The sequence below is a fragment of the Pezoporus wallicus genome, unplaced genomic scaffold (genome assembly GCF_028554395.1).
Source record: "Pezoporus wallicus isolate ANWC-B61680 ecotype Strahan unplaced genomic scaffold, APGP_CSIRO_Pwel_v1 contig_8673, whole genome shotgun sequence".
Lineage (NCBI taxonomy): Eukaryota > Metazoa > Chordata > Aves > Psittaciformes > Psittacidae > Pezoporus > Pezoporus wallicus.
In genome coordinates, this window is record NW_026637196.1 from 1,515,373 (window position 1) to 1,542,152 (window position 26,780).

Consider the following 26,780-nt stretch of genomic DNA (forward strand, 5'->3'; position numbering starts at 1 on the left):
CAGAATTCTCTCCACGATGGTGCCTCTTCAGTGGCAGTGAGGGGGAAAGAAATTATTCTCTTTTTATTTGTAAGCTGGGAGAATAACTAGAATTTTTGTAGTGGTTTTACTTTGAAAGACTTTTATCAGCTCTTTCTCTGGTGTCGCCTCACCATTCAAGTGTCTCAGTTTGAAAAGAAGTGATAGTTGGTATAGAAAAAGAGGGCATGTGGAATGGGAATGAAAAGACTAAAACATAAATAGCAGGAGCTATAGACATACCAAGTATTTTGAGACTTTCTGTCACATCTCTGTCTGTCTCTTTGTCAATACTTGCAGATCCCAGTTTAGTTGCTTTCTTAAAGTCACGACGTGGTGGCAGTGAAGGCCAGAAGAAGGAATTAAAAATGGAACAGAACAGACAGGAGGAGTTTGTGGAATCTCTTTCTGTGGCTCAGCATGGTGTAAGATCATCTCTTTCCATGCAGGAGTCTGGTCTGGAAGAATCTGTAAGGGAAGAAGAAAATATGAAGGTAGAAATCACAGGTAAGAGCATGTTATTAATGTTCTCAACATAAATGTAAGGTTTGTATGGTATTTGCATAAATCCAGATTGGATTGATGTGGCACTTCATTAGTTATTAGTTATCCAACTCAGAATTTACCATATTTAAAAGTACATACATCTTGGGTCAAAAAAGAAAATCTCTCTTATTTCCAGCTGGGCTCCATAGGTTAGAAGGGTAATACACTACATAATGAAGGTAAGCTGTTCAGTGGGACATTTTGCTTTGGTTTTGAAATTTTTTCTGAGGTCCCTGAAGTGAAGATGTGTTTTAAACTAGATAACATTGCTGTCCTGTTCAGTCGTGTGAACAGGGAAACAGAAGAGTGGTAGTGGGATTCAGCTGCTGCTTGAATAATTTCTTTTAACTGGAACTGCTAGGGGACAAGAGGGTGCTGGGTAGGTAAGAGTGATTTGCACGTAGGATAGCATGGAGAACACTGTCTTCAGGGGATGGCTCACGTAGTGCACATATGACTTTCATGACATACTCATGATGTCCCTGCTTTGTGGCTTGTATCTCAGAGTCCATATGGTGATTTCCACAGAATAGAGTTCTTTTCTTTGTGTTTTGATGGAGGGAAGTATTAAAGTGTAGAATGTTCTCCTTTTTTGGAAGAAATGCACAGAGCTGTTGCCTCTTAGTACTATTGAATACTCAAAATATATCTGTATGAGGAGAAAGTTGCTTTATCTCCCGCAGCTAGAGCAACCCATATATTCTCATGGTGGAGAATTGTTTTCCCCTTAAGCTTCTGCTCTTATTGTTGCTTTACTCACTGCATTTTTTTCTTTAGCCATCTCTTTTTCAGTGTTGTGGTTTTAGGCTCTAATTCTCATCTTCCCCATACTTTTGTTCAGAGCATGTCTCTCTTTCTCATTAGCATGCTTCACCCCCAATTCCATGTCAGTTTTTGTCTCTCTCCATCTCTTGATCCTTTCTTCTGATGCATTGTGTCCCAGTGCAACTGATTAAAGAGGTCTCTGAATCACTTCTGGCTTTCAGCTTGGTGTTTGCAAGAGATAACATTTTCTTGATGAGAGGGATGAGTCTGTGAGTGTATGTATGTGTGCAGGAGAAGGAAAGCTGATTAGCCTCTTATTGAGGAAGACACTTCACTCAGCAGTGCTTTTTCTGCATCTTCTAAGTTTTACTTTTCCACGGATCCATCTTGATCAAAAAGACAATTCTTTGTTCTTTTTATTTTGAGAACAATTGAGTGCACAAGCAGCACCAGGTTAAGCGATGCTCTTACTTGCCTGGGAGCAATGGGTGTGGGTTGTTCAACCAATAAAGGCTGAACGAGATTGTAGTAGTGCTTTTGAGAATAGCTCAGTGTTCAGAGCATTGTGTGCTGACAGCATCTTTTGCTTCCCATGGAAGACTGCATGGGAAAGGAGTTTTCCCAGGATATTTGAAAGAACAAAGAAAGCTATAAAAACAAGGGAAGCCTTTCCAGCACCTGAGTTGATGTCTGCAGCCCATCTTGGACAACACGATATGTAAAATATTAATTAGACATTAGCACTTAGTGTTGGGATTTTGCATTTCTTTGTGCTCAGAAGTAAACTCATAAATAACTCAGCATAAACGGTCATTCTGAATTTCCTCAGGGAGAGGATGATGACAGAAAGCAATGGGATTGCTCAAAAGTCAAACCTGTCCCATAATGAGATAAAAGGCTACTGTTTCTAATAAACAAGATGGTGAAACCTTTATCCAGCAACTTGTAATCTTATCAAATGGAAGAGTGTATTCTGGCACTGAGACAAAAGGGGAACAAAGAAGAAAGGAAAGAAGTTGAGTGGCAGCCTTTAATACAGCCCAGTTCTGAAAAAGTGCAATGCAAATGTTGCATTTGCACTGTCAGCTTGTGTTTCTCTGAAGGGATTTCTCAGTAACTGGAAAATCTGCTGATGCTTTGGAATATATCTCAATATTCTCTTTTTATGACAAGATCATAATACTAAGGGCTGGTGATAATATGCATAATCCTATTCATAGAATGATTAACTCAACCGTATCAATTTAGTGATTAATGGAGAAAACAATTACAAATATTAATAGATTTCATTTTTCTGCTGATATCATTTCCTCTAGTTTTGCATCTACCACCCACAAGCATTCAGCTTTCTTACGTTTCAGATGTTTTTTCCTCTCTTCAGTTAAAATGTGTGCTCAGCCTTTGGCTAAAATTCTGTGGAACAGCTTTCTGGCTGAGGAAGACAACTCTGTGCTTGGTTCCCTGCCTGACTCAATACCATATTGATCATAAGGATAAAGCTTCATCCTAAAAAAAATGAGTGCCCTTCCTGAAAGTTTATCTGCTAATTGGAGGAAATTAAAAGGTTAGGTTTCAGGCCAGTTATCAGCAGGGAAAGATGGGATGAAAGAAGAACATCTCAGTGGGATTCATTGTTCCTTACAAGTGAAGACCAGGGCACCAGGGTTAATAGCTGCAATGCAAATGAATTCTGGGCTGCTCCAGCAGGAGTGATGCTGCTGCTTCTCATGCTTCTCATGCCCTCAGACTGCCTGTTCCTATTCTAACGTGTGATGTCTCTTGAGATAGCAAGGACATCTTGGCTCCTCTCTTCTCATGGCAGTATGGCATAGTATCTTGGTAGCAAAGCATTACCTATCCTAGTGTTCAGATAATTTCTGGTTGTATTTCTCCTGTCCCTTCACTCGTGAGATTCTTCTGTCTTCTTCTGTCTCTTTCCTAGGGCAACTCTTGTGATGTCAGGTATAAATATCTTGTTTCCAAGATTCTTCTAGCCAAAGCACTTTAGAAAGTTAAATCAGTACTTTCTTCCTTTAGTACTTCAACCTTTGAAATTCTTGTTCAACTGTCCAGGTTCCCTACTGAGCTGTTTCTCAGGCAAGCTGTGTAAGTTCTCAGCTGTTTTGATCTTCTCAAGCTGATCTTCTCAAGCCTTTAGTGGGGGACATGGGATGAAGAGCAGCATCACAGATGCAACGAAAGCACAGTCAGTAGTGTTTGTCCTCTCTCTAGTGTATCTGGGCTGAAATCATACTGGCTTCCAATAATTTGCTTGGACCTTTCTGCATTGTGCAAGGCCAGGTTGGGTAGAGTCTTGGGTGACATAGTTTTGTGCAGGGTGTCCCTGCCCATGGCAGGGGGTTGGAACTGGATGATCTTAAGGTCCTTTCCAACCCAAACTGTTCTATGATTCTATGATTAATACTTTTGACTCATTTCACATCTCCTCTAGCATTCCCCTTCCTGGATGACACATGGTTTGCTTTCTTGAAAGTAGGGTTGATGCTATTTTTCTGCCCTGGTTCTGATCACTTTGCCTTATTTGTGTCCTGACTCCTGCTCAACTTCTCCTAAATTAGCCTTGTCTGTGAATTTCATTACAGTGCTGTTCACTTCCTTTTGTAGCTCTCGTGAAAGATGAAAACAGCTTCAAAGCTTTGATATTTATGAATCAGCCAACAGTCAGTTTGAAAACCGTTTTCTTATTTTACATGAATCTTGTATGTAAGCCAAGTAGCTTGGCGAAGAGGGAATAGTATTATCTTGATTCCTTCCTTGGAAGGTAAGACTGCTATTTCCACCCCCCTCCCCTCCCCCCCAAAGATGATGATCTGCCTGTGAAGCCCAAGAAGGAATGGATTCACATGGACAATGTGGAATTTGAGAAGCTGGAATGGATGAAAGATTTGCCCTTGCCTCAGCAGAAGAAAACCAAAAAGGTTTGAAAGCAGAAACTGTTGTTTTTTCATGTTTGTGTCTGGGTCATGCTTCTCAGCAGTTACAGTTTTGAAGGCTTCAGAAGCTAGTCATGTGGTTAATATGTAAGATTTCGTTGGGCTGGGAGATTTCCCATTTTTTTCCACAGGATGGGATGATAGGTGGACAGTTCAGGCTGTCGTGCTCAAGAGAACTGGGAAATGAAAGTCTGCCAGCTGTAATCAGAGATGAAACAGGTCTGAAAGCTAAGAAAGTGGGGAATAGTTCTTAAGAATTTGAGGTCTGAGCTGAGGAGTGTTTGAACTCTTCCCTTGCAGCAGCCGATACAAGAAGTGGTGTTTGAAGTGGTGAATGGAGTGGAAGGCAATAGAAACAATCTTTTTCTCCTTCCACCCTTTTGTTGTAGGGAATGCAAGCTCGATTCAGTTTAAAAGGAGAATTGATTCCTGCAGATGCTGACTTACCAACACATCTAGGCCTGCATCACCATGGAGAAGAGGCAGAGGTGGGTGTAATGTAGTAGAAAGGATACACACGTTTGTTTCCTGTGTTTAATTTGGCAGATTCCTTTTGTGCAAAGGCCTTCTAATAACAAAAACCTTAGGAAAGTGCAGACAGGTGATTTTCTTTTGAAACAAGCTCCTGAAGAGAAGCTGGTCTGTATACATTAACTGCTTCACTTGCAGAAAGCTCCATTAATGCCTTTTCTCTTTAATGCCGTTGAGGATTTATGGTGTTGAAAAAAGGTGCACATGCATCCTTTTCTTAAGAAGTTCAGTTTTCTCCTGTCATAGCAACGATTAGAAACTCTTTTGCAATTGCCACAAAGCAGCAAATAACAGTGCATTGCAGTTTATCTCCCATTATGTAGTATTTCACAGTTAATCTTATTTGAAGGGGCCTGTTTATACCTATAGCTGAGTTGTTTTGTTGTTTTGTTTTGGTGTCCCCCCATTTAGAGGGCTGGTTATTCTCTCCAAGAGCTCTTTCATTTGTCTCGCAGCCAAGTTATTCAACAAAGGACACTGGCTCTGCAGGTCTTGGGTCGCATTGTTCAAAAGGTAAGTCAGTTCCTGTGGAACTCCTTCCCATAATTCAGGTTTCTGGTGGGTCAGGATCAGAGTTCTCTGGTACAAGTTGTTTGCTGTGTACTATGCAATGAAAGTGAGAAAAATCAGCAGCAGGGGATTCTTTTTCACTGGGATTGTCATTACTGTTAGAAAAGTTAAGTGTTGGGCAAACTGAGTTTCAGGTTTCTCTGGAGGGAGATGCTTCCAAGTGTTGTTCAGCAGCAGTGCTGCAGCTTCAGTTCTCTTGTTGATTTGGACACAAATTTGGGGGTTTTTTTGGTGTTACTTTTGTGACAAACCTATATCCTTGTCAGTGACCCTTTCACTCCTGTTGCCTGAGCCAGCTTCATAGCGTGCTTTTTCTGTATGAACCAACCTACTCAGAGTTATGTGCCAATAGCATAAAGCAGAATGAATATTTACTTCTGTGCACATTTCTGCCTAACTCTTAGAGGAAGTGCCAACCTGCCCTCTAATAGCAGTGGAGGCAGAGAAGAAACAGGGTGATTTTGAGAAGAATGATGGGCAGAACAGGCTGAAGTCAGGAGATGCTTCCAGGCTTTAGAAAGAAAGGTTTTTGCATTAAGAAACTGATGTTACATGCTTCTGTGGAATGTGAGGAGGAGAAAATAAGGGAAAAACCCCTGACACTCTGTTTAGCTGCTTTACAGTAGAAATGGGAAGAGGAAAGCATGTAGAATGAGACAGCTTTAAGACTGGCTGTGTGATATGTATTTCAGGCCAGGGCTGGAGAGTTTGTTTCCTCCTTGAAGGGCAGCATTCTGCGTCTGCTGCTTGATGCGGGGTTTCTCTTCTTGCTGCGCTTCTCGCTGGATGATGCAGTGGATAATGTCATGGCAGCAGCTGTTGGTGCTCTCCAGGCTCTGCTAGTGTCACTTGATGATGAGGTGAGACAATTACTGACTGCCTGGGTTTGATTTCATGCTGAACTGTTTACAGGAATCAGCATGAGAAGACATGGTAAGTGGCTTAAACAAAGGCTTGCTGGATGGGTTAGCTTAATAGTCAATAGAATTGCTGTGCGTTGGGACAGACAAGGCAGTGTGTTATCCCAGTTTGAGAGATTCTCAGGATGTCTTTTTGTCCTGTTTGAATTAGCTCTGCTCCATGATGAATCCAGTGCAGGCTGCTGAGGTTCTGTTCCTTTTTACATCTTTACAATCTAGATCAGGCTACTGCTAATGTATGTGTATAATTTATTTTTTTAATATGGTCTCTTTTGTTGGCTTCTTGTTTTGTAGTTTTTCTGCTTTTGAAGAGATTAAATATTCTCCCTGCTTCCCCTTAAGCCTCAGAATGATACTGTCTTTGTTTTCTCTCATTGTCCATTTTCTGCTGTCCTTATGTGCTTTTCTTATAAATACTTAATTTTGCCTTCTTATGTGTGTATTTTTTTTCCTGATGCTTTTTTACCCGTTAGGAGATTGAAACTTCTTTTGGGTGTTCAGAGATACTAGAGAGCCCTGAACAGCAAGATTAAGATGTCTTCCTGATTGGGCAGAAGCAGTCCATTATAGACAAAGTATGCTCTAGGCTGTGTTTCAAGTTCCTTTCATGAGAACTGCTGTTATGTCTGACTGCAAAGAGGCTGGTGATAGAGGAGAGTGGGTAGATCTCAAGAAGCCCCTTGCAACTTCTCCTGGGCCTTTAGAGCTATCCCTAGCGGGGAGGCAATTAAAATGAAGGACTAGGTGGCTTTCTCCACATCTTGCTCCTTTTCTAAGCTATGAGTAATGGTGTTCTGCTTCTAGTAGAAGTCCTGCCCACCCATTGTAAGTGCTGTGAATGCTATGAATCAGCTTCTTGATGTGCTTTTCTTTTCTCTGATATTATTCTGGTTTATAACTGTCTGTAGTGCTCTAATTCTCAGATCAGAGCTTGTGGTGTGATGTCTTGTATAAGCGGGGATTGCTGACTCTCGATGCCAAAAGCAGCACTGAGTGCTGTGTCTGTATATTTTCTTATTCGGGAAGTCCTTCTTTGTGCCTTCTTTGTTTCTGCTTTGTGTCTTTGTGCTGCTGGGTTTCAAAAGGTCTCTGAGGAAGGGACAGGGCTGGAGGTCTGGCCTTTTGCTCCAGGATTTGTAAAACAAACATGATTTATCCCCACTATAAACACAGAAGGTGAACACACATAAAAATGATGCTGCCTGAAGGTATTGTTTGTTCATAAATGGCTATGGAAAGGAAGCACCTTTCTCTCCGTTTACTTCGAAGACCCAGATACTCTGTTTTGCTTTTCCTTCTTTTTGTGGAAGGAAGGCTACAGTCCCAAACTCTGTATTCCAGATGGACACGTAGTTTCATCCCCTGAAGTCAGGCCTCTTCTGACCATGTCATTCACTCACCCACCAACTTGGCTTTATATTGCCTTTTTATTACTTTTTTTAATGCTTGATAATACTTTCTACTTCTTGGCACTTGCATTTGAAATGTTTCGAACCAGCTCAGGGTTTAGTTGAAGGCTGTCACATATTTTCTGACTAGTTGGTAGTTACTTCTAATTTTCTTCTCAGGAAGTGGAAATCTAAAGCAGCTCTTAGCGGTGCAAACTTTCAGTTTGACCATCCTTTATGTTTTAAAACACTTTGAGGGAGCTAGGTCTGTTATGGGAGCAATCTCACATACTGCAGCATGGCTCCAGATCTTGAAAGTATCTGACACTGTCATTAGCTGTGAACAAAGAAGGGGGTTTTGTTTAATCTGCTGAAGCTGAAGGGCGTTCAAACAAACATGAACAAACACACCAGGCACTCTTTTATTCTAACATAGCACTTTTTACATCACCATTCTGTGTTATTTGTAACCTCGGTTTCACACAGGTCCAGGAATGGGAATAGAGCCAATAAATGCAAATTCTGATTTAACTTCTAGAGCCTTGGTGGTTGGTTTGTTTATTTGTAACTTAAACATTTTCCAGTTAAGCTGTGTTTCTGTTAACCTGTGTAGTGAATTTAATTCACCTCACAGTAATTGCTTTGCATGGTTTCTCAAGTGTGTGTGGGTCATAGGTTAAAATCACTTCTGTGGAAATGCATTGCTTTCTGTTTGTACCTGTTCACAGTCACCTTCATGGTGTTACTATTTTCCTGGGGTTAAGTGGGAATCAGCAAAGCATTCTATAATCAAAAGCATCCTTGAATTTTTTATGTCTTCCATGACTTCCTTGTGAGAATTTCAGTTTATGTGTCTTTACTCTTCTTACAGAAATATCTTGATTGGACTTTCTCATGGTACCAAGGAATGGCTGCATTCCCGTTTGTCCCCAACAATGAGGAGGAAGAGGAGGAGGAAGAAGATGAAGAATTAAATAGAGCAGAGAAGTCTCAAGATAAAAAGTTAAAAGATGAAAACAAGCCAGATCCAGACGTGGCCCGATATGATGTTGTGAAGGTAAGCATAGAGCTAGAGCTGAAATCCTTTTAGAAAAATAGGATCTGTGTGTGTTGTTGAACCATCTACCCTCCTGTGGATGTTATTACTAACATTCCAAACAACAATTAGAACTCTTCCCTGGCTGTTGGATGTTTTGTTTCTGTCATATATTACCAGGAGGGTAATCTTATTGATCTCTAAAAATGTTGAGACTTGACATGTGTGATTTTAGTATCATTAAGTATCTTTACCTTCCTCTAGGGAAATTGGCAACAAGCATACCGGTGACCTTCCAAGACTTGCTGGAAGACTGCATACAGACATGATTTTCAAGCTCACCTACTTGAGTTAAAAGTGGAAAGGTTCCAACCATTATTAAAGTGTCTGTATGCACTTCTGTGAATTTAAAAATGATCATCACAGCTAGATAGTTCAGAACTAGCCAGATTTGTGCAATGACATTTTATATTTGACATAAGCTGGCTATTTAGCATTTCTCCAGTTTCGTTCTTCATATTTGCATTTCCAAGGTAGTTGCGTCATTTGGAAGGAATTGCTCACATATTTAAGCCTAATCCCACATTCCTAACAGGAGTTTTAAAAATAGCAATCTTTGTTATCTTGTATTCAGCGTTGGTGGAGCTGGTGCAACTCTCTTCCCTGCTGCAATCATTAAAACCTTCATTTAGTTGCTTGTCACTAAGTCATCACTTAATCCAAGTCCTTGAGCCTGTGTTCCAATGGCACTTCGGCATAGGGTACTTGGGCATAGGGTCTTGTTTAGAGGTTTCATGATTTCAGTCGTATCCACTAGGCGACACTGTTTAAAAAGCTTAACAAAAGAGTTGTCGATAAGACATGAGATCAGTTTGTGAGTCTGGAAACAGTTGCGTGGTTCAGCATAATGGATTTTAACTTGTTCCAAGTGGCATGATCTCAGGAGATATTTGAGACAAAATTCTCCACTCTACATGGTTGTTGTGAAATTCCATTTCACACCTGGTTACTGGCTGTTGTAACCCAATTACTCCACACTGTTGGAGTATTTAAACTAGATCTGAACTCAGTCAGGCCTAGCACTATAACATTGCTTGGCTGCAGCTATTTAGAAGTGTCAGTACTATGAACTCGGGTGTTACGGAGTTGCCTTTTCTCAGAGCTAGGAGTGTGTGATGCTGTCACTTAAACTGAAGACTTGTTTCCCAGCATTGCCACTGATCACGGTCTTCTTCTCTGTGAAATGTAAAATAAAAATCACATCATCTCTCTGCATCTCTTTTCCTGCTGCAAACCAGGAATTTGGGTCTGTTCTTTGCTTCTGTCAGCTTTCTCTAACATGACAGATACTATCTGGCAGAGTGCTGGAGGTGGTGTCTACCCAAAATGATTCAAGGAACATGAGAACCCTTTTCATCTACATTAGATTTTAGTAGTCTTTTATAGGGAAGGTTATTTTCTTATTCCCTATTACTTCTGTTTTCCAGAATATAAAAATATAAGTATCCAAACCCCACTAGTGGTTGGATTCAGAACAGAAGTTCAGTTAGTCTTGCTCATTTGCTTATGTACTAGCAAATCCACAGAAACTTATTTCTTTGACTCCCCACTGGTAATTTTAAAACTCTCACCCTGCAGGAGATGTAATTGAATCTCCTTTTGTCTTCCAGCAACTGCATTTCAGAGAGCAATTGTAAAGAGTATAATGGATTTTTTCATTCCTCCCCTTTCTCCCCCCAGGGACTTTTGAAGACACGGATCCAGCACCGGCTGAGATACATCCTGGAGGTGGTACGACCTGTTCCAACAGTAGTCCTAGATATACTGCATATCCTCACCCACATAGCAAGGCACTCTTCTGAAGCATGCAGCCAGGTAAATCTCCCACTGTACAGGAGCTGGGGAATGATAGAGAAAGGTGTGAATAAAGGAAGAAAGAAGCAGGTAAAGTTATGGCAAGGAGATCAAACAAACTTTTGTGTTTTGCATGTCTTCTCTATGTCTGCATAACTGCATACCTTTAGTTACTTGTGCTGCCTTAGTTATAGTGCCTGCTGTTTCTCTTCAGCTGCTTGACTGTCCTCGGTTGATTGAGACCATTGTCAGGGAATTTCTCCCTACTCAGTGGGATCCCCAAGTGGCAGAACCAGGGTGTCTGCTCACCAGCCTCCATGGAGTTGCCTGTGCCACTGCTATGAAATTCATCAGAGTGTTGGCATGTGGAGGCCGAAATGCAACAGCCAGGCTGGTGAGTGCTTCTCAGAAGAGCTTTTCTGATTGCAAAGGCCTTTGTTTTGTGTAAGTAAAGACAGAAAATTAAATGGAGGTGACTGAGCTGAAGCTGGAATAATCATTGTGAAGATGGTGCATGTGTGTTTTGAAGGAATTATTGACAGTGTCCTAGTAATGATGCTTCTGCTGTGTACCAGTAGAAGAGCTGCCTCAAGGTTTTTGCTGTATGCAAAATCACATAGCACACCCCAGTGATACTGACCAATAGCAGATGTTTAGAGCACATGGTGTGTGATGCTCTGTGCTCTCCCATGTTCCAGTGACAGGCAGGACTGTAGAAACCAGAGACTAAATTGCTATCCTTGTGTTTTATGACCCTGGCTGGACTTTTCTTCCATTAATTTGTCTTAATAACTCTGAGGGCATTTATCAGTGTTTCCAACTCCTCTTCTCTACTTCTGGACAGGTTTTCTACTTCAGAGATAATTGCATTCACTCATATAGGTCATCGTACTGATGCTATAAATGCATAACGTCTACCATGAGCAGCACCCATTACAGTGCAGTGAGCACTTCTTAGGGTTTTTGGTTTAGTATTGTTAATGCCATCTAATAAATTGCCATCCAGTAAATTGCTAACCTCAGCAGCAGAACACCAGCCTGTGCTATAAAATACATAGAATAACATGCTGATAATGGATAGTGGGATATTTAAAGGCTGTAAGTGGTCATAGTAGCATAATAGAAAATCTCTGAATTTTACTCTGTTTCAGGCTTTGTGTACTCCAGGTATATCAAGGCATGCAAAAATTGCTTACAAGGTTCCACTTGCTTTTATCCACAAGGTTTATTGTTTACAATAAACTATTTGGGCTTCGGTTCTGTTGCACTCTCATATGTCCTGTTACATGCACTTGAACATGGGAATGGAAGATAATAACAGACTAAATCAAAATCATCAATGCATGAATTTATTTCAGCTAACAACAAAATTCTTCCATCTTCCTCCACTGGAAGTAAGTTTGACTTTGCCCTCTGTTCTGTAGGAGTGGTGTCAGAATTCATCGTTTGATTCGTCAGCTCCTTTTGATTTCTTGCTGGCGTGCATTGATTTCCCTACAGGATGTCTCAAGCATTTGAATTTATAGTTATCTATAATATGTCCTTGTGTTGTGAAAAAGACGTTGTTACCTCATTTGTTTAGACAGATCACACACAAGGTTTTTTTTATATGGGGGAGAGGAAGACAGAAGCTCCTTTTTTTTTTTTTTTTTTTAATGGCTCCACAAAAATACCCAGTTGTTGGGGAGGATAAAAATTATTTCTAGAGAACTGCAAATGAGTCATGCCCATGCTTAATTCGACACCAAAATAGCCTCAGAACATTTCCAAGGCATCAAAATGCTATCATCCTATAAAAGTAATATGCAGGAGGCACCCTTTTTGTGAAATAAGTTAGAATCATAGAAAGATTTAGGTTGTAGGACCTCTGAAAGCCATTTAGTTTGACCTCCCAAAACCAAAAGCAGCATCAATTCAGTACTTTTGTATACAGTGTTTTTCATTAGCTGTATCTTTGCATGTAATCTTGATTGATAGAGTACTAGTTATGACTACTTAAAGAAGGATAAACATGTATTTTCTTAAAATCAGTTAAATACTGCAGAGAGCATCCAAACCAAGAGTGTGTAAGGTGGAGAAACCTCTGTCAGAAATGATTTATGTATAGTTGATTTGTGTTAGAAACGGATTAGGTAACACCTAGGCGTCCCTTCCAGGAATACTTCTCTCATAAGAGCCTTTGACCATTTATTGATCCTTTGAAGTGTGCTCCTTGAGATTACATAAAGGCAGATTTGAGCAGGGCAAGAGGAGTTGAGAATGAGCTGAACTGAAATATGCAGCTCTTCTGGTGTGTCAGAGTAATGTGGTGATGATGCATGCAGCTGATACATCTTATCCCTTTGTCTTTTTCTGTTGTTTATTCTTTTCTCTCTGGTTTGTTTGGTTTCCAGCTTAACAAATTTGAAATGAAAAGTCGGTTGAGTCGCTTTATAGCTGAAGACCCAGTGGATCTGCTGCTGCCAAGGGAAGAAGCCATCAGGCTAAGCACTGAAGCCTTCCGGTTGTGGGCTGTGGCTGCTGCCTATGGTCAAGCCTGTGATCTCTACAGGTACAGTCTAAAGCTGGAGAAATGAGGGTGAGAGGCACAACAGGGAAAACAGACACCCTGTTCCAGAGAGGCCAATATAGGGATTTCCAGGCTTGGTTTCTACCTCCCTTCATGGAGTCTTATCTCCCTGAAGTCTTATCTGTGGCCTCCTGCAGTAAAATTCCAAGTTCCTTATGGGTATTTGAGTTGAGTATTGTATTTTCTGGTTGTTCTTTGTCTCCTGTGTTTAAGGATTGATATTTTGTTGTTTCCCCTCTATACTATGGGAGATCACCCCAGCTTTTTAGGGCTGCTTCTTTTTTCCCTTTGAAGGCATGGATAATCTGTGTTTGTGTGACATCAGCACGCATAGTTTGCAGCACACTTAGGGCTGAATCTGATGATCTGAAGGCAGTCTGGGCAGCAGTCACCAGCGTGCAATGCCGAGTGAGGCAGAGTGATGCACGCAAGCTGCATGCCACATCCACTTTCAGTTTGGTACAAGTTCTTGTGCATGACCATCAGGGTCTGCGCTGGGATAAGTCTGAGCTATCTCAAGCATTGAATCTTATTCCTGTAATTGCACTGACTTGGAAGCACAGAGATGGCTGTGGAGTTGCTCTGAAAAGTAAAAGGGAGGCCAAGGGATTCAGAAGTGAGATTTGTTCCTATGCAGCATTGTATTCTCCAGCCCAATCAGGTGAATTGGTTAATGAAGAGTAAAAACTGTATATAGTTTTGCATTGTAAATAACATCAAGGAAAGACAAAAAGCAGAAGATTCCTTGAGTTTGCATTATCGCCGCTGATGATAATGCAAATCATTTGGCTGAGAATTTGAGAACTGAGGAATCAGGAATAAAATAAAAATAGCTTTTTCCATGAGGTTATCTTCTTGGAGGCAGAGTATTAGGGAGGTCCTATTCATATAAAAGACAATATTCTTTTTTGTCATCTTTTTTCACATGGCTGTTTGTTTTTGTTATTTGGTGGTGATGATGGTTCTCATAACCTCATTTTAGCAATCTCTGTGCAATGGGAGGATGCAAAGAAGGTAGAGGCAGGTTCTTTCAGTGGTATGAAGTGGAAGTACAAGAAGTGATGGGCACAAATGGAAATACAGGAAATTTCACTTAGTAAAAAATATTTCCTACACCTGTGAAGGTGATCAAACACTGGAGCAGGTTCACAGAAAGATTGTGGACTCTCCATCCCTTAAGATACTCAGAATTCAACTGGACAAAGTGCTGGGCAAACTTGCTTTAGCTGACCTGTCTTGAGCAGGGAGTTGAACTATAGATGATCTCCAGAGACCCTTTCCAACCTCATCTATTCTGTGATTCATACTCTAGGGATCTCTACCCTGTGCTGGTGAGGATACTGCAGGCCCTACCTGAGTTGCTCAGCACTTGCAGTGAGAAGAGCTGTATGACCGAGTTGTCTGTCCAGCGAGCTACGGCAGTGGTTACTCTGCTGATACATGTGACACAAACAGCAGGCTACGCTTCAGAGCTGCAGGCCAAGCTGAGCAGGTAGGCCCCCTCTGTCACCAGTTGTGTGTCTGAGTAGTTGGCATCCTGTCTTCTCTCTCTTTGATCTGGAGACCTGGCTATCAACTTCTTTTTGTCTGCCTGGTAAGAGGCCTGCCTCCAGCTGTGGGGCACAAGCACAGTGTTAGCCAAATGTCCTGCTGAAAGGAGCTCGGAAGCTCCTTTGATCTTCCCTTTGGAGGAAAAATAGCAACCTCTCCAGGCTTTGGAGGAAAGAACCTCTCTGCAGAGACCAAGATGGATCAGGATTAAAAGGTGGTTGGTTTTAATAGACATCAAAGCAGTAGCATTTGCTGAAGAAACAGGTACTTTTCCTGGTGAAAAGCCAGAAACTCTTTTAACTAAAGCTGGATGCTGAGGTAGCAAGTACAGTAAAACTAGAGCATAGCTTGAAGACAGAGTAGTGCAGATGAAGACACTTTGACTTTCCTGAGTAGCCTCTGCATAGTTTTTGATGCCAAAATCGGTTAAGTCTGGTCTGTGGGAATGTGCAAAGAATTTTTTTTCTCTTAGTGGCTATTGTTGGGTATCAGCTTCCAGACTACGTGCCTCTGGAAATCTTGCTGTTAAAAATGGTTGTTTAAAGAGACAGTTGTTCCTGAGACATATTTGCTATCCTGTATTATTCTCCAATTGTGTTCAGTAATAGCTCAGAAGATTGTGAACAGGTTCCTCCTCCTCCCGTATCCTGGAATCAAGTGTCAGGCTTGCAGCCCTTCCTGGAGACCAGTCTGAAAAAATTCCTCCAGGAGATACCCCAAACAGAAACCTGGCAAACTCTCCAGCCTCTGACCACAACTTACGTGATCTACTTGGGAGTTTATTACAGTGCTTGTAGCCAGCAGGTAAGGCCTGAAGATACAGGTTGTCTTTTCATCTCACCAGCATCAGCTTGTGTATTACCTCTGAAAACCTGAACTTAAGAGGTAAAGCTGAAAAACACAGGCATTGAGGCATCTCACTGAGGACTAGATTGTGTTTATCACAGCTCATATCTAGGCTGCAATGCATTTAGGGTCAGATAAGTCTATTGATCCTTCACATTAGCAGTGCCAAATATCACTGTCCTCCTTTCTTGTCTTTTCCTTCCTTTGGACTCAGAGTCTCAGTCAGTGTAAGTGGTAGTGCTGTGACTGTTCTCATTTATGGCAGGGATCCAAAGCATGAAGCAAATATGACCTGATTCAGTTTGGCAGCCCTTGCTTTTCATGGGCTAAATCAAGTTGCACATTTTTGCATTCGCTGTGGTCTGTAGCTTACATGTGGACAGCTACAGTACAATAATCTGGTTGGAAGACTGAGCATCGAGGGTCATGCCATAGGAACTTCGGATAGGAAACAATAGAGATAAATTTATTTGCTGCCCCACTGACATTGAAGGTTGACTCCTGTAACCCAGTTACAGCTCTAGTATGTGGCCATCTTTTAAAGTGAGTTTTCTGAAGGCGACACATCAGTGTGATGCTGTTGAAGAGTAATGTCTTATACTTCAGCTACTGTAAAGATTCATGTTCTAAAGATAAATGCAGTTTTCCTCTTTACTGCCCAACTGACGTGCCCGAGGTGTGACCTGGGAGAGTGTCTTCACGGTGTAGGGGTAATTTAGTGGCTGTAGTTACGTTTATGCAGCTCCTCTGAAACTTGCCCAGAGCAACTGAGTTTGTTAGATGTGGCTGGGGTGGAAACCACCAGTATCTCTCCAAGATGACTTTAGTGTCCCAGAGATTGGTCGCACCCTTCACCTGCTGTTATTATGTCCTGAGCATTGAAGAGCCAGGATAACCAAGAGGTTAATATTCCTTTTTAACCTTTATGACATATTTTTATTTCCACTTAAAAAGAAGTTCCATCACCTATCAGTGGTTAGCTCCTCTGATTAAAAAAAATCAAACTAAAATTGCCCAATTTCCAGAGTAACCAGACTACTCTATACTGGGACCTTCTTGGAACATTTTTGTTAGGCTGCTTAGAACTAAGGTTAACACCTTCATGTAGGTCATACTGATTTGCAGAGGGGGATTTTATGTGGGGAAAACTCCATTTTATGTTATGGAAATGAGTATTTCTGTATCCTAAAGCAGCATTCTAATAAAGGGAAAGAACATTAATATTTGCCAGCATGTTCCTTCAACTTGCGATGTTGCTTACTAGGGTCAGAAGAATTTAGATGGTTCTCTAAAAGCCACAGATCCTCCTCTGTGCAATGTTCATCCACAGTCACGCTTGACGGATAGGTCAGTCACACTTCATACAGCTTTTAATTTAGGTTTTTCTGGGGGGACCGTCATGGTGCCACACTGCTTTCTCCAGGTAGTTCTGGTCACCTTTGTGTCATCTTCATGTTAAGATCAGCACTTAAGATAATATGGAGAGAGAGGGGTAGCCATTTAGGGCAAGTTTTCCTTTAGGGAATCTTGATCCCAAAATCACGATCCTTACTTCTACCCAGTTAAGAAATCTCTGTGATACTTGAGTGCAAGAGCACCTTGGTGTTCTAGTTTTCAGCTTCCACACTACCAGCTGTGAGGCCAGCTCTAACCTAGAGCAGTAACACTATGTAGATTTTGTGGTCTGGCAAAAAGGCAATGAACATACAGAAAGCAATTAAGTCAACCTGCAATGCCTTCATTCACCATCTTTTCCTGTCTTTTTCCATGTCTTTTGCAGCCATCAGTCAATCCAGTTGACTGCTTAGAGGAACTGGAACGTTTGACATCTGAGGTACTGCAGCCCCTTCTCAGCCAGCCAGCCATACAGAGCATGTGGGACATGCTAAGGTAAAGCCATTTCACTGCTGTTCCCAGAAGCTAAGGGAGATTCACTTCTATAAAGTGTGCCAGTTTTTCCCCTCCCATTCCTTTCCCCATACATACATGCTCTGTGTGTGTGAATTAAGAGTGCAGTCAGGCTCTGTCTATACCCTGCTTTGTTCTCTCCTCACAGCAAAAAGCATGATGTCCACAGAGGTTCTCTAGTTCCTCCTTTCCTACTGGTGCTGCTGCTGGGTCTGCATCTCTGCCTCTTCATGTAGTTGTTTTCATATTAAGATTGATTTTAGTCACTCCTGGCTTTGATTCTTTGGTTTCACTGTTTTTTTTTTAAAACAAGTGACATCAGTTTTAGTCCCTCTTACAGAGTGTGTGTGCATGTACCATTCACGTGCTCTGTATGATGTAGTTTGCAGAAACTTAAAGATGAGAGTCTATTTAAAATATTTTCTGCAGAGGTTGAAAGCCTCCGCAGGAAAGCAAAAGGCCAGATACCAAACTTCTTTCAGACATTTGGATAACATAACCTTTGTCTCCTGTCTGTGGCTCCTGGAACTGTTACAAGCAGTACAGATATTCTGTCTTTCTACTGTAGAGGGAGCCTTCCTACTAGCCTGTGATCAATCCTCTGGAGGGAGGGAATCTAAAAGGCCCAGCCTGTAGTCAGGGAGGTATTTGGCTGCTTCTGAGAACATCTCATATAAGGGGTACTTGAAATCTTTGGTTTTAAGTGGTATTTGAGTGGTTTCCATATATATGTGGGGAAATGTGTATTTTTTTTTAATCAGATGCTCAATGGTTTCAAATGTTTGACATCAGAGATGCATCACTGTATCAGTATTTCTGCACGTAATGAACCGTTTAGCTAAAGATTAGAATTCATGACAGCTCACTGGCAGTGGGTTGTATGGTGATGGTGCTTACTTCCTCAACCATGGTACTAGGTTTGTTCTTGCATGGTCTTCAGAGCTTTCATTTTACTGCAATGTATGGCACATTTCAGATAGTAACATTCCAACAAGATAAATTTTCAGCAGTGTAAGTGCTTTTGACCTGACCCCTCTCTTTTATCTGTTCACACAGGCCATGTTCTGCTTTGTGCAACCCTCTGTCCTGTTCCCCAGCACCAGAATCTGTCTTCAGCATTGCATCTCTGAGTTGCACTGGAGGCAAACCTCCTTTGAGCCTGGTTGGCTCCAAGTCACCTTTTCCCTTCCTCACTGCCCTCCTGTTTCTCATCAACAGCATCACTGACATTCACAAGGGCCTGACCAGCAAGGTGAGAATAGACTTTTACTGTAAGGTCCTAGTGAATGATTATGTGTTTGAGGGAGTTTAGTATTTATATCTTCTTAGGCTTAAGAGTGAACTTAGTAGGAGTATTAAAAGGGATTGTTATGTATATTTGTTCTAAAACCAAAGGATGAGGATCTGAAGAATATCTTGTCTTTGAACTCCAGCATCCAGTTGATGCTGGGAAGCTGGAATTACAGAGCAGGAGATGACTGATGATCAAACTTAAAGGATGGATGTATAAAGAATGTTGAGAAGGGTTAAATAACTTGTTTGGCTGAGCAAAATAAATAACTGAGTGTCAGAGAAGGAAAGGGATGGTTGAAGCATATATGACAAAGAAAAATAAGATAAAAATGAAGAAAAAAGAGAATGAGTGCTACAGTGACTGAAGAGGTTTCTTCCTTGTTCTGATTGTCCTGAATTTTTAGTATGAGAGTCATGACAGACTACAAACTCTGAAAAGGAAATGGCAGAGCCCTTGAGAGAGGGAGTACCTAGCATAAGCTTTCTAAAAGCCTTCTTCCTCTGTCACCTTATGTTGACCAGTTACTCATAGGAGTATCCTACACCTGGGTCAGAGCAATCCCAGGCACAGCTACAAGTGGGGCAGAGAAGAGATTCAGAGCAGCCCTGTGGAGAAGGACTTGGGGGTGTTGGTCGATGAGAAACATAACATGAGCCAGTTTCAGTGTGCGCTCGCAGCCCAGAAAGCCAACTGTATCCTGGGCTGCATCAAAAGCAGCAGGACCAGCAGGTTGAAGGAGGTGATCCTGCCCCTCTGCTCTTGTGTGACCTCACCTGGAGTATTGTGTGCAGTTCTGGTGTCCTCAGCATGAAAAGGACACGGAACTGTTGGAGCAAGTCCAGAGGAGGCCATGAGGATGATCAGGGGACTGGAGCACCTCTCGTATGAAATTAGGCTGAGGAAGTTGGGGCTGTTCAGCCTGGAGAAGAGAAGGCTGCGTGGAGACCTCATAGCAGCCTTCCAGCATCTGAAGGGGGCCTACAGGAATGCTGAGGAGGGACTCTTCATTAGGGACTGCAGTGATAGGGGTAATGAGTTAAAACTTAAACAGGGGAAGTTTAGATTGGATATAAGGAGGAAGTCCTTTACTGTAAGGATGGTGAGGCACTGGAATGGGTTGCCCAAGGAAGTTGTGAATGCTCCATCTCTGGCGGTGTTCAAGGCCAGGTTGGACAGAGCCTTGGGTGACATGGTTTAGTGTGAAGTGTCCCTGCCCATGGCAGGGGGGTTAGAACTGGATGATCTTAAGGTCCTTTTCAACCCTGACTGTTCTATGATTCTATCTGGCCAGATAAGGGGAAAACATCTTCAGCCACTGGCCATACTTCTGCCTTACAAAGCACTAGGGAAGTAAATATTGGTTACCTGTGCTAGGGATGGTCATGGTGGATACAGGTGAACCCTGAGGCAGAAAAGCAGATAGTTTTCAGGCTCTTTTTAAATAATCCCTTTTGGAGTAACCAACAGAAATTCTCATGTGAGAAGGCATGGGGCAGACCTTTTACTTTCCTCTAGGCATGAACTATCTTCATAGTATGTCTCCACTTCTGATTCCTTTATAGTACAGCTCTGTGCTGGACTTCAGAGGCTTGAAGGATTATCTGCATCAAAGCTGGCAGAGTGGACCTCCCTCTGTGACTCCTTCATCTGCGTGGATCCTGCGCCATGAATACCACCTGCAGTACTTTGTGCTAGCCTTGGCTCGGAGAATGGTACCCTTACTAGTCCTTTTATTGCTTTTACCTGAGGTATTGACTTCACATGGGCCTCTCCAGCTCAGTGTGTCCAACTGGCAACTGGTCCTTGCATCCATGTTCATTGACATACCTGACTTAAGTCTGGTGACTCTCTCACTTTCCTGTGAGATCTGTGTCTCAGCTGACCCTCCTGTCCTTGTTGATTGCCTCGTTGACAAATGATACAGTGTTTTTTCCCTGTTTTGTTTCCTGTACAGGCAGGCACTTGTCCGGATTACAGCCAGCACGCCTCGCTCCATCACTGTGTTGCTATGGCATTGCTAAGCCGTCTGTTGCCAGGGAGTGAGCATCTGGCTTACGAGGTCCTGCTGGATCTTGCCTTTAATCCAGAGTTTCTTCTGTAAGCTTTGGATTTTTTCCTTTCTGTATTCTGGTATATGGGCTAACTTGGGTTTTGTTTGGTTGGTTTTGGATGGGATGGTAAAACAGCTTGATTGGTGCAAGTCTGAAGAGCAGAGTTTATCCCCTGTAGGTGTAGGCCCTTGGCACTGCAATTTTATTATAATTTTTGGCTTTTAATAGAGCCTGTATTCAAATGTTAGTTATTTATTAGCATATTCTCCAGTCATGGAGCCTTCTAATCAGTTAGGGTGTTGTTTTTAACAAATACCTGTGATAGAGCTAACATTTTGTGAGAATTTGGCAATTAATCTGAGACCATGGTGAGTCTCTGGTCTGAGGTTGAGCCACATGGATTTGACAAACACCCAAGTATCTAATTGCCAGTCCTTGATTCCCCTGACCTTGCCACTGTCAGCTGTAAAACTACTATTCCAATAATTGCCTTATTGATTCACACAGGCCTTATGATATGTGTTATTTCATCTCAGCACCCTGACAGCTGTGGTGGTATTTTGGATTGCCTCTCTACTCAAGGGGTTTTAGCCTCCACACCAGACTGCTGGCATTGTGTGGAGATTTTTCATGGCAAGGCCTTAGTGTTGCGAACTCCAGATGTAGTTCTGTGAATTCCCTGTAAATACCAAGGTAACTGATGCTTTACATGCACTCAATATTATCATAGCTGAAAGCTTTAGGAAGTGTTGCAAATGCTGTTTACTTACTGGTCAACCTGATCCATAAAGACTGTCGAGAAGAATTTCTGTGGTGTTTTGTTTCTTTGTTTTGTGGTGGTTTGTTTGTTTCTTAAACTTGATGCTTGTCTCTTTATCTTACAGTGAAGGGAAAGCTGGAGGGCCAGAAGCAGCTGACTTCTCTGATATCCTGCATCTAGGTACCAGTGCCAAACTGGCACAGCCTGGCTCTGCAGCAGCATCTTGTTCAAGGGCTACTCGTGGTGCCCTGCTGAGAGAATCATACCAGGATCTACCTTCCATCCGCTCCTGCTACCTTTCTCATTTTGTCCACTTGCAGCCTACCCTCATGCGTTCCCAAGCATCCTACCAAGGACGGAATTACCTCATCCAGTCGATGCTGCTTCCTGAGGTCAAAGGGCCCATACTGCCTTCAGACTGGCCGTTCTTTCCACTTATCAGCCTTTACAACAGAGTGACTAATGCAGAGACACGTGGGGCTGTACTGAACTCTCTCCCACTTGATCTTGTCAACACTGTGACTTGGAACCTGCAATGGGTCTTGTTGCTGGAAACCTGGCGTTCTAAAACCCTTCAGAGTATCCCTACTGCTGCCAAACTTGCACGGCTTATGTGTGTCTTCCTCACAGGCAGTGACCTCTTCCTAGAAGCACCAATCCACCGCTATACAGCTGCCCTTCTGTCTCTGTATTGCCAACCCAAGGCACTGGACTCACTAAACTTGGATGCTCCTCTCCCTGGTTTGGCATCCTTCCATGATCTCTACATAAGTCTCCTGGAGCAGTTTGAAGCTGTCTCCTTTGGAGATCCACTCTTTGGAGTCTTTGTTCTTCTACCTCTACAGAAGCGTTTCAGTGTTCATTTGCGCCTCTCTGTTTTTGGGGAGCACACAAGTATCCTGAAGGCACTGGGAGTGCCACTCCAGAAGGTAATCCTATCTTATGGTAGTTGCCTGTCACTGCATATCTCTGGATCACTGGTCTTTTGTCTCTGTTTCTGCAACCTTGATTTGGTCATCCTCCCAGCACTTCCCTTTTTCCTTGCTCCTCCTTATCCAGTAGAATAATCATGCTCCCTTTGCTTAGAGGCTTTTCATTCACTCTGAAGAAAGTGCAACACATGCAATGTAAAATAGAGCAGGTATGGAGAGAGCAATGTTCTTTTGATCTGGGGCTATGGCAGCAGTGTGTATGTTTTTTTTGGTTGATACTGATTCGGTTTTGGGTATGGGATGGTAAAACAGCTTGATTGATGCAAGTCTGAAGAACAGAGCCCATCCTCTGTAGGTGCAGGCCCTTGTCACAGAAACCTGTTGAACTTTGTTTTGAGAGCAGTGTGTGTGTGTGTATGTGTTCAGTCTTCAGTGGAAACTGTCCCATACCCTGCTTGGTTTAATGATTGAGAACCTCCTTCTAGTTTATAGCCTGTATGTATGAAGGGCTAGTCTGCACCCTATGTTCTTCTGCCAGCAATTACCTTTCCCTTAAATAAGTCTTGTCTCACCTTGGTGAGAGCCTTTTCCTTTCCCAGTGCATGGAGAAACAGTTATTTTTTCCTCTGAACCATGTTTCCACACCTAGTTACACTGCATTGTGCTTTGCTGGGTAGGAAGATTTCATTTGTCAAGTGCAGGACTGCATTTCTTTTGAATGAGCAGAGCGCAAGAGATGGAGTGTAGCTGCCTTCAAGTTCTTTGGCAGTTGACAGACAATACCTCATCTAGCCTGAAGTTTGCTAATACAAAGATAACCTTTCAAAACTTTTTTCCAAAGAACTAGGAACCAGCAGTTTGTGAGATCAGTGCTTTCCACTGTATGGTTGCTGTGCTTTTGCTTTGGTTGTAGTAGCCCTGCAGCCAATTTTTCTATATCATTATGACCAGATGAGCCTTTGTTTCTTAAGCAGGTAAGGCAAGATATTCTGACCTGTGGTAAGCTCTCTTTTCTTGATGTTCCCAGTAGCCTACCTTTCCTTCTATTCCAGTACCACAAATATATGTAGAAACAGAGCTAAACACTATCTTCTAGCTGAAAGCCTTGATTCTACGTCACATACTTTGTCTTGTGTTGATCCCTTGACATCACATCCTTCAGTATTCTCAGACCTGTGTCATATGTTACAATGGAGAACATTTCAAGGCAGATTGTTTTTCATGTGCTTAGAATGTTTTTTTAAATGCCATATAGTTTGAGCAATGTTTTCATTGCCGTGTTGCTTGAAAACAAACTATGTGTTAGAAAATCTGATCACTTGAGGTGGCGTTTGTTTGAAGGTTTTTTTCTCTCCTTTTTGTCTTGAGTTAAAATGACCATAGAGGGCAGACTGTATTTTGAATGGAGTAATGTCAATGATTGTCTTTAAACCTGTAAAGAAGATGCTTCAAAATGAAATATCTCATTTTAGCCCTAAAGAACTTACCTAAATTGGACTTCTGGAGAGGGGAGAAGCAAATAAAACCAAGTTGTTACTATAAGCTTTTCTAACCTATCTTTCAAAGCTAGACAGTGAAATTGGAAAATGATGGAAACTTCACTTAAAATCATTAACTCTGGCACATATATCTGCTTTTCTTTTCTGGCTAAATGCACAGATCAGTGTAAGCCTCTGGTATTAGTGGGAAGTAGTGCTGTTGAAAGTTCTTTGCCTCTTCACTTTGAAACCACTATTCTTACTAGTGCCAAGAAGCAGCCACAGTGATTTAATCAGCAAAACATCTCTCTGTAAAGCTGAATAAGTCTTGAGGATGCTTTGCCAAAGGCATGTCACATTAGTCAACGTGGGCAGTTACAGTGCTGCTCCAAATGGAGGTGGTGCCACTGAGGTATATCATGTTATATAGGAGTGTGTACAGAGACAGCTGAGGAAAGGCACCCTAAAGTCATGAACTTCCCCTCAGTACCTAGACCCTGACAAAAACTGTAATGTTGCCTTTGTTTGTTGCAGTTCCCTGTACCTCTTGAGCGATACACTTCCCCTCCTGAGGATAACCTGAACCTCTTGCGACTCTACTTCCGAACACTCGTCACTGGCACGCTGCGCCACAACTGGTGCCCTGTTCTTTATGTGGTGGCTGTGGCTCATGTGAACAGCTTTATTTTCTCCCAGGACAGCACAACACGGGTGGGTAATGTATAGCAGAGCCTCGGGGCTGGAAGCTTTGGGGTTTGCATCTGCTCTTACCAAGGGTCCAGTGTGGCTTGTGGTGAATTACTGACCTTGGGCTTGAAAACAAAGATTGTAAGTGAATGTTTTGAGGATTGGTCAGCTGTTTGAGAATCCACAGATGAGACACAGACAGCAGCTCTTGTTCATTATACCCTAAAGCACTTGCATTAGTGGTAGTCAGTCCTACATAAACCTTTGAAGTCAGCAACTATGTGGGCTATGGTACATGGGGGTTGAATGGAGAGGCTAAGGGACCTGATCAGGCAGAGAGAGCTTGTAATAGATTTAGCCTCTGCCTGGGGCAGTCTTATTAATGTGCAGACTGTTCTTTCACTTGCTTGAATAACCAAGCAGAAGCCCTCCTGTGGCCTTGGGACCTCTAGCAGTGATTACTTCTGCTAACATTTCACCTCTGATCTATAGTTTTACCTGAAAGTGAAGAAGTCAGATGAGTTTCAGGTCAGGGAAAGGAGAAGCAAGGCAAGATCCAAGTAATAGCCATCTCGAGCCCTTTCTGCTGGAACAAGCTGCTCTTTGGAGCGTTGTCATAATGAACAAAGTGTCCTCCTGGACTGCTACCTGTGGACCAAGGTAGCAGTGCACCAAATTAAGCAAAGTATGTGTTCTCTTCCCAGGAGACAGATGCTGCTCGGAAAAGCATGCTGCGAAAGACGTGGCTGTTGGTGGATGAGGTAGGATCTGTCAGGTTCAGTCTGTGCCACTGGGAATTAAGTTTTTCAGATGCAGTACTCTTACAGATTTATCTTTGGCTTTTGAAATTTAACTGCCTTGCTAACTTGAGAATGAGAGGAGATTAGCAGGATTTTGACCTGTGATGGCTATAAATACTGTTTCCCAGTACTTGTAGTAATTGCACTCAAAACAGAGCCCTCTGGAACCTAGATGAATCTATTCTACTGTATTTCTATGCCTCTTGCCCAAGCAGCATTATATCAGGATCATGGGAGGTCCTAGAGGGATGATTCTGGCACAACTATGAGTAGGTGGCCAGCAGTGATCACCCTTTACTCTTAGTTGGATGCTTCCCCTGAAAAGAACAAACCAGATGTACTGTTTCTCTGGGAGCTTCAAAGCCTTATCATTTGTGTGAAAGGGCTGGGAGAGGAAGAAACTCGCCTTTTAAACCTCTTTCCATTAAGATGATGCAATTGATATGTTAGTGCAATTCCATTATGCCCATCTGGCAGGTTGCTGTGTTGTGTTGGGGACAGGGTGGAAAAGATTAGGTTCTTCTCAACATGCTTTATATCTGCCATTTCTTTCTTCAGACCTTAAAAAAGCACCTACTGTACTACAGACTGCCGAATGCAGAGAGGCCTTTGGGATTTGACCTTTATGAGCAGCTCCCTCCCATGCGACTGAAGTACCTGCAGATAGTGACACAGAAGGAAAATAAGGAGAATGCACCATCACAAGTCTCGTAGCAAAACACTTGTGCAAGAAGAGGGCTAAGGAGAAGAATGGAGGAGCTCGGTTTGTGCTTCACTGCTGAAACTGCGTGCAATTCAGGCAGTTTCAGTGCCTGACACTCATGGCATCTTTCCAAAGTGAAGTACTGGTAGAATGCTCCCAGCCCCGCAAAACAATACACATTGTGTCAAGACAGGACAATTGGTGTGTGTTGTCTCTCCATGATGAATGCTGGGGCATTTTCCTCCATCTCTTTCAGGTGGCTCTGCCGCTTCCTGGAGAAGGTGAGAATGTGTCTGAAAGGCACTGGACTGTTGACTAAACTGACAAGTGGAAAAGCTGTTGTGTTCAGTGAGGCTGGAGACTGGGTTTTGACGTCGATACATGTATTTCCCAGATCTTTTCCTTTTATTTTGTATCCTGAATTTGAGTGGTCATTTCCCCACACTATTCCCTGCAAATAAAACTATAACAGGGAAAAAGCTGATCCTGAAAGCCTTTTTATTTTATAAATATATATACAAGCAGTTTCTCTAGGACAGTATTCTGTGCATACAACCAGTTACAGATGTATTGTGTCAGACCTAAGAAATAATAGTTCCTAGTGCCATGGCGAAAACAT

At 42.3% G+C, this 26,780-nt stretch overlaps 1 protein-coding gene across 3 annotated transcripts in view; it reads left to right on the plus strand.

The window, feature by feature from the left end:
• Positions 1 to 26,570, plus strand: part of RPAP1 (RNA polymerase II associated protein 1) — a 39,981-nt gene extending 13,411 nt beyond the window's left edge. For all 3 annotated transcript variants that reach the window (XM_057403976.1, XM_057403975.1, XM_057403974.1), the window contains 19 exons: positions 319 to 525; positions 4,153 to 4,268; positions 4,673 to 4,771; positions 5,226 to 5,327; positions 6,077 to 6,244; positions 8,564 to 8,749; positions 10,469 to 10,603; positions 10,797 to 10,976; positions 12,976 to 13,133; positions 14,464 to 14,643; positions 15,305 to 15,506; positions 17,329 to 17,438; positions 18,513 to 18,708; positions 20,313 to 20,462; positions 20,705 to 20,847; positions 21,686 to 22,490; positions 24,506 to 24,682; positions 25,363 to 25,419; positions 26,017 to 26,570. In XM_057403976.1, the coding sequence (XP_057259959.1) occupies positions 319 to 525; positions 4,153 to 4,268; positions 4,673 to 4,771; positions 5,226 to 5,327; positions 6,077 to 6,244; positions 8,564 to 8,749; positions 10,469 to 10,603; positions 10,797 to 10,976; positions 12,976 to 13,133; positions 14,464 to 14,643; positions 15,305 to 15,506; positions 17,329 to 17,438; positions 18,513 to 18,708; positions 20,313 to 20,462; positions 20,705 to 20,847; positions 21,686 to 22,490; positions 24,506 to 24,682; positions 25,363 to 25,419; positions 26,017 to 26,172 (3,527 nt within the window). In that variant the 3' untranslated portion in view covers positions 26,173 to 26,570. The remainder of the gene's footprint in view (positions 1 to 318; positions 526 to 4,152; positions 4,269 to 4,672; positions 4,772 to 5,225; positions 5,328 to 6,076; positions 6,245 to 8,563; positions 8,750 to 10,468; positions 10,604 to 10,796; positions 10,977 to 12,975; positions 13,134 to 14,463; positions 14,644 to 15,304; positions 15,507 to 17,328; positions 17,439 to 18,512; positions 18,709 to 20,312; positions 20,463 to 20,704; positions 20,848 to 21,685; positions 22,491 to 24,505; positions 24,683 to 25,362; positions 25,420 to 26,016) is intronic.
• The last annotated feature ends 210 nt before the right edge of the window (positions 26,571 to 26,780 follow it).